Source organism: Eimeria mitis, genomic scaffold (assembly GCF_000499745.2).
Source record: "Eimeria mitis Houghton genomic scaffold, Emh_scaff2743, whole genome shotgun sequence".
In the NCBI taxonomy this organism is placed as follows: domain Eukaryota; phylum Apicomplexa; class Conoidasida; order Eucoccidiorida; family Eimeriidae; genus Eimeria; species Eimeria mitis.
In genome coordinates, this window is record NW_024015167.1 from 1 (window position 1) to 7,227 (window position 7,227).

A 7,227-nucleotide genomic window follows, 5' to 3' on the forward strand; every position below is an offset into this window, starting at 1 on the left:
GCAGCGGTAGATGTGAATATGGGATGCCCGAAGAGCTTCTCGTACGTCGTGTCGAGCCCCTCGGTGGCCACGCCTAACCAGCAGAGACAGCCTTCTGACTGTCAGCATTCGCTGGGACAGTCCATGCAAAAGAGCCTTCCACCCGGTTGCTTCTGCCTTAGCTCTGGGACGCACTAGCGCGTTTGTTTTTATTCGTAGCCCTTTGTTTGTTTGAATCATTTGCTTGGCAGGGTCAAAGGCGGTATGGGAGCGGCTTTGCTCCAAACCCCAGAAGTGGCAATGGATATTCTGAAGACACTCACTCGAAATGTTCCTTTCCCGGTGACGTGTAAAATTCGCCTGTTGGATACAATGGAAGAGGTACGAGATCGAAGCGGCTGCGTTGCTGGGGCCTACCAAACAATCTCCTCCCGCTGCACCTCGTTGCTGCTAGCGCCAGACAATAAGAACTACAAATTGTCCTACACCCGAAAGGGAATTTAGCCCTGGCTTTACAACATGCAGAACACATTCGAACTTCAATGTCCCACTTGTTGTGCTGTGCGGATTCAGACAGTGGACTTTGCACGAAAATGCGAAAGCACTGGGATATCCGCGATTGCAGTTCATGCCAGAGTATGCTGAAAGCGTTATNATGATTTGCCGAGCAGCTTCGACGCTTCATTTGCTTCTACAGAAACGTCACGAACGACCAGCGCATAGGGCAAACTGGCAAGCCTTTCCGGTAAAGCCACCACTTGCATTATTCTATAGGAGTAAAGTCAGTAAAGCTCGAGTTAGCCGCAGCTCTATAGCTCTTGTCCACCGATGCTTCTTGCGCAGTTCGTTGATAAGAGCTCCCACATGGCGTATGCATCAAGTGCAAGATGTTGCTTCTACGAGCGTCGTCGAACAAAACGCAGATTTTTTCGTTGTCCTTCATGCGCAGAAGCTTTGCATTTTTGGTTGAATGGTCTTTGAAACGCATGACGATATTTCGAGGTTCACCTTTTTTCTATCTTGTGCCGACGCAGGTACTGCAAAGTGCGCTAAAAATTCCGCTGATCGCCAATGGGGATTTCTTATCCCCTGAAGATGCAATTCGTTTTCAGGTATGTGCAGCTAGCAATCTCCTGCTTTCTGATGAAATAGAGGAGCATCCTACTCTTGCGTATGAAGTACGGGTGCTAAAATTTCTAGAAAGCTTTTCTGACACTGCCGTGTTCGTTATGACGCTGCAGGAGACATATGGTATAAGGAGCTTGATGTTTGCTAGAGGAGCCATGTGGGATCCGTCCTTATTTGCTCACAAGAAGGCATATGCGACTGGTACTACAGCTGGATGCTCTTTCTCTCGGTCAGCGGTTGTTCAAGACTATATAAAGCGCGTATGCTGCGTTGAGAACCGTCTCTACCCATGCACTCCGCAGGGCTTCTGCGAATGTCTGTAGAACACTGTCCTTGAATGAAGCCTAATGGTTTGTGTGGGCTGCTTAACAGTGAATAGTACGCCGTAGGTTCATTTCGGCGGCATTTGTGTTTGTGTAGGCAGTGCTGTGCGGAGCCCCCTATCAATCGATAAAGTTTACCCTTCAGGAAATGACAGCGCGGGTATGTTCGTGTTAGACTGTGCATTCCCAGCCCCTATATTCGCTTTGGAAGCGTTCACTATTAAGCAGCCCCGTGCAGTGATATGCAGCATGGTCTAGCTATTTGCTTGCTTCATCCCTTCTCACTGCTTTCGTCTCGTAGGATAGTGATCGGGATCTCAAGCTGGATTTGGTTGCGGCGAATTCGACAGCAAAGATTTGCACTGTGTTTGGACTAGATGGCTTCTACAACAGCATCAATCATGTACCACATAGTAATACACTCAACTACTACAAGTATATAGACCTCTAATGGAGCACATCTGTTTCAGGCACTAGCGATGACCTGGCGTCGTTTGTCATCATTTGTAAAGGTTCGACGCACCTGAGGGTGGCGCATCGGAGGATGGGCTTATACAAATCAACAGCGTGGGCCGCCTGTGACGATAATTTTTTGACTCAAGATGTCCAGGGAGCAAATACAGGAACGCAATAATAGCAACTGAACGTTTTTTATGTGCCGATTCAGACAGCGTTGCGAGCTTCAGATTGTTCTCGCATGTCGCCGTCCACATAACGCTCACAGTCCCTTGGATTCCCTATATCCAAGTCAGTGAAGCCCGCATTGCCTGTTTCGTGTATATGCGGTTGACCGTTATCCTCATGATGTAGCGATGCTACGGAGGCACGTTGTGGGCCTTCGTTAAATGGCAGGATGTCAGTCTTGGCGTTTGCCTTGCCTTGGACCAACAGGTGTTCAACGACGTTTATTCGGATTAAAGTGCGTTCCGCTGCATGTGGCATCTCCCGCATCTGTGCTTCTATTGCCAGAGGTATGCACCCTAACGTACAAAGAAAAATTGAGCAGATCGATTTGATCGCACCTATGTGATTGCAAGATGATGACTTCGCTAATGTATCTACTGTAAAGTGCAATAACCTTCTCCACAATCTAAGGCACTGCCCAGCTGTTTCCATCCATAATCCATAAGGTTTGCATACCTTTAGTTGGTGCAACCGGGGTCCCAAATATTGCACCTGTTCGCGAGTCAATCGCCACGCCGGCAGGCAGCTTTCTGAATTCAACCAGCAAAGGCATATGCGTGATAGTCGTTGGCCTAACGCAGCACGCGTACTCAACTCACCAAAGCAACTGCAACGACACAATAACTGCCCTTCTGTTGTGACAGGAGTGTTCTTTGATATGCCGCAATAGCTTACGAAACCGGCTTGAAGTAAAGCTGGTGCGGCCCGTCTACGACGGCCGGAATAGCAAAAAACTTCCCCTTAAGGACGGTGATGCTCGAATTGGGAGCGTAAGAAAAACGATTGGGATAGCGCACTCGGTTCCGCTCTGTGTCAGCATATTCGCAGTTCCTTCCAAAGGTGCCAGGCTTGCAAATGCAGCTTCAGCACAGGACAGTACACAGCAGAAAGTTACATGGGAAGGGAAGCTTAACGGTAGCTTAGAGGGGCAAGGGGTACCGGATGACAGCTCCACGGAAAGTTTTGTGTGTTCCAGCGGTCCTCACATTCCATATTTCGGAACGCCTCCATTTCTGCAGGGCCGGCCGTAACAGACGAGATCTACATCGGGGCACTGAATTATACGAAGGGGTTCTCCTGGCACTTGTTTTTCTTGCCCCTTTTCACCCCTCATACACACAGTCGTCTTCTCAGTGCCATTTGGCAGCCTGCTTATTATTTGAGCGGCAACCCATTTAACCGGCTTTGACGTCGGCAGCATCATGGGTGCTTCTATTCGGTCATCGTCCGAAACGCACATGATTCTGTGGCATGTGCTTCCATGTGTGGATCTCCGGGAGAGCGTCAACATCTTATTTACACAGCTGTTCCAGTTACGCAACGCATGGCGCATTAAAGCACAATAAGGAACTTCGCATTTCAGCAAAAATACGTTGCATAAAGCTTGAGTGCTCTGAGACCAAGGAAATACCCTTGTGCGTGCATCAAACACCTCCACAGCCTGCGGTGCCAACTGTTCTATCACCTCACTATTCGTATTCGGAGTCGTTCACGAAAGTCCTCTGCAATGCTTCGGCTGTTGTGAGGGCCACTCCCCCATTGAGCTTCCCTCTTTCTGAGACGCCAAATGAATGGTGAATTTCTTCCATATGCTTTTTGCTGTAAGCCCGAGAAGGCAAATTGACGGTGTCAGCACGGGAACGGCATCCGGAGTTGCCTTGTACTTCTAATTTTGTACTGAAAGCACGCTTACCATAGCAACAACACTACCGCCGGAACGTGTCGAATGGCCAGGGAAAGGCATTCGCATCGAATATGGGACAGTTTGCAGTAATCTGAAAGCATCTGGTGCACCGTAATCCTTACCCTGGAGTTCCTGTCGACCAAATGGCATCAGTCAAATACCATCCTGTATCCTCCATTGCAGCCAGCAGCCACTCAGTGGGAAGCTCTTCTGAAACAAAACACAATTTAGGGCGTCTTAATCACTGTATCCAACACCAACTTTTATGCTCGCTTCGACGCGGGAATAAGAGGGTGAAACATTTGGCTGACCTCGCCGGCGATAGCCGGCTTCCTGTACTTCACGCCCATAGACTGGCCCGAAAACTGCAGACAGCAGAATATGAGATGAACAAAATGGCCGTCAACCAACACCTTACCAAACCGTCGTCTGAGGCTTAATACCAGCTATCTCAAAACCAATGTGCAAGATATCCAGGAATTGAAGTGTTGCCAATGTTACGGGCAACTGGGGCAAAAATCGCTAGCTGAAGTTTCCCACAAGCAGTGCATCTGCAAGAGTAGACGATATACAATGAACAAATGGACTGTAGTAGGAAACTAACTCTAGGCTTTACCACGCCTGCCTTTTGTCCACAAAAAAGCAACGTACTCACAGCTTGGGCCTGACTTATCTAGAGCGACTTCCAAGCCAGGCACATCACTGTAGCCGCAGTGACGATGAATGGCATTCACTACCCCAGGAGTTGTAAGAAAAAAACGGTGTTGCGGGTGCTGCTTCATTTCTTTCATTGGGGAAGTTTCCGTTGCGTGTAACGCTCCATCCCTTTGGATTCCTGGAGTTGCTGTAGCCGGCATCGACACTTGTGTTAGCGCGTGAAACAGAACGGTTGACCCCGGTTCATCGGCATTACGAAGCCTCCTGTGGGAAGGAGCAGCGCAGCCGATAACATTGTGCTCTTCTGAAACTGGATGGAGCCCTTCTTCGTAGGTACCATTCAAAAATCCAAAAGTCCACGTTCTGCGAGTAGAGAGCGTGCCCTCGGCAAGCCACAGCCTAGTGCCACACTTTTCAAAGAGTAGTCAGGCAAAATAACTGGGCCTTTACGAAGCTTGCCTCAGTGCTTCTCGTCTCCATGTTGGGTCCCACGTTGCGAAAAAACGCAGTGTTTGTACGTTGACAGCAATCGCATTGATAATGTGCGCAAGAACTCTTTCCACAGCTTGAGAGAAGGAATCTTTCCTACTAACATAAAACCCTTCGACCTCGGCATACGGAATGGACATGCACACGAGAATTGGACGGTAGTTTTCGTCAACTTGACAAACATCTGCAGACAGAGTACACCCCTGTTTCGAAGCGATAGAGTTACTGAGCATGCTGCCTTCGTCCAGGGGGGCTGAGCGCTCCACACTGCAACTCCCCGGTTCATTACAATGCAAGAGTAAGAATATGCTGTTGCGTAGTGCGTTCTAGAGTTGGAGTCCAGCATTTGCACGCAACTGGCTATAGCAAAAAAGCCACTGTGTATCCTTGCAAGATGTATTCATCGAAGAAGGCCTACGACTGCTTGCTTCTGAATTATTTGCTGTACTGAACAACAACAAGACGTCCGCGTCTTTAACAATCCCATGTGACGGAATTCCCGTCGCAGTTTGCAGACGCCGAAGCGGGGGCAGTTTGCACACGCCACACTTCTCTATTTTATTCAACCTGCACAGGAAGTCTCCAATATTATTCGTGTTGACACATTCAGAAATGTACAGGGCAACATTACCGTGCATGATTTAGTGATCAGGAGCTTAAAAGCCCGCTTGCTCTGCACTGGATTGTCTGCACTCGTACTTCTCGTTCTTTTCATCAGAAAGCTTGATTAGCAATGGTCCAAGCAGTCGATCAACAGTAACGATCCGCTGAAGCCACCAGATGGCAGAGGGTACGACTTCAACTTGGAAGAAACGACGCACGTCTTTGAACCGCTCGGCAGTGTTGTGCCTCTCTTTGGCTGCATTGTTGCCGTCGCTGGAATGAACGGAGTTATCGATTGATTGTACTTCAAGTGAGGAACCGCTTGATGCAGCGATGCGCCTCCCCGCTACATCTCTTGCCGCCAATGCATGCAGCCGCTGGACGCTCAGACTGTGTGAGACATTACCCTCCAGCAAGTGAGGAAAGTCAGAAAAGAAGGTTTGCACCCGTAGAGGAAGAAAGACTCCCCCACGCCCGCTCGATTGGGGCACCTGAGTGAAGCTAGGGATACTTATGGACTGACGTTCAACTAAAACGGGTGTCCTTGAGCTCGTTCCGCCAGGTATCCCGCTGCGCTTGTGAGAGTTGGTCATCTCCTGCTGTAGTTGCGCAGGTATCTTGAAGGGGATGCTCGCTAGCCGCCGGCGTCTACGAGAGGATCGAAAGCCAAGAGCTGACCTTTGCTGTGCCACTCCATAAGCTCTACTGAGCCAGTCATTCTGTGCGTCAGCTACGCGATGGCGATCCGGCAAAGCGCCGTGCAAAGTGTAAATTTGGCAGAGATACTTCGACTGGGAGCAAACAGGTATCGGGTCCTGTTCCTGTTGATTCCTCTGTTCCTCGATAGCCCTTAAGGCGCGCACTGCTGGTGAAGAAGGATTTAACAGTTTCAGTGTATGGGCCAAAGCCCCTGATGCTGTGGGTGTCAGTCTTTCAGGGCCGCCTTCTACCGATACATCAGCTGCTCCCGCGAGGAGCGGTCCGGCTGCAGGCCATGAACTCCCCAAAAGAAACACAAAATAGGCAAACAGTGAAAGAAGCATGCTCCGAACAGAGCGCCACCGTTGCCCTACCTTCGCCACAGTGGCAACCTTGTGCGGAGCCCAGTTCGTGCAGTCACCCATTTGCTGCGCCGGAAGAGATTAGTAGTTTGCGAGGCTCTCAGCTATCGAGCGAATCACCTACCGACACCAAGGTACTCTTCCAATGGAGTATATATGCTGGCGCATACCCAATACAGGTGACGTTCCTCTGGAGTTTTTCGTGTTGCCGTTACTCTCTCATATTGCACGTTACCCCTAACGAATCTAAACAACGTACCCTATATATCTTCTAAATCGCTATCATGCTGTAGAAGAGCACGCATGGCACGCGTCTGCCGCACATCTACATAGGGAACTACCAGAGCGTAAGGTTGCTCGTTCTGACCAGCCGGCACCAACCTTCGTCGCAACCTGCCGCAACTGCGCGCAGTGCGACTTCCTAGAGTCGCGTCAATAAAGCCACTAGAGATGGTAACTCCCTGCCTACATTGTTTGCACATGACGTGAAAAGCGGCTTATCAGACAGATACGCCCCGACAAAACGGTGCAACCCCACCTACACCGAGTTCCCCGGCAAAGGATTTATGACTGATAGGAGAGGTACTTTAATCAGCGCGGGCGACGGGCAAACCGAAGG

The 7,227-nt window shown here is 49.7% G+C and overlaps 2 protein-coding genes across 2 annotated transcripts; one reads left to right on the plus strand and one right to left on the minus strand.

Moving 5' to 3' along the window:
• Positions 1-243: 243 nt before the first annotated feature.
• EMH_0058120 (dihydrouridine synthase domain-containing protein, putative) lies at positions 244-1,881 on the plus strand (the record flags this gene model as incomplete). Its single annotated transcript, XM_038022470.1, has 5 exons — positions 244-360; positions 651-724; positions 929-1,091; positions 1,528-1,590; positions 1,732-1,881. 5 exons carry the CDS (start codon positions 244-246, stop codon positions 1,879-1,881), a joined length of 567 nt encoding a protein of 188 aa, XP_037878324.1.
• A 212-nt stretch (positions 1,882-2,093) lies between these two features.
• EMH_0058140 (uncharacterized protein) lies at positions 2,094-6,671 on the minus strand (the record flags this gene model as incomplete). The annotated part of the gene is made up of 8 exons (XM_038022471.1): positions 2,094-2,410; positions 2,571-2,644; positions 2,790-2,975; positions 3,585-3,791; positions 3,921-4,008; positions 4,110-4,163; positions 4,454-4,719; positions 5,644-6,671. The coding sequence occupies 8 exons, from the start codon at positions 6,669-6,671 to the stop codon at positions 2,094-2,096; spliced, it is 2,220 nt and encodes a 739-aa protein (XP_037878325.1).
• Between the last annotated feature and the right edge of the window lie 556 nt (positions 6,672-7,227).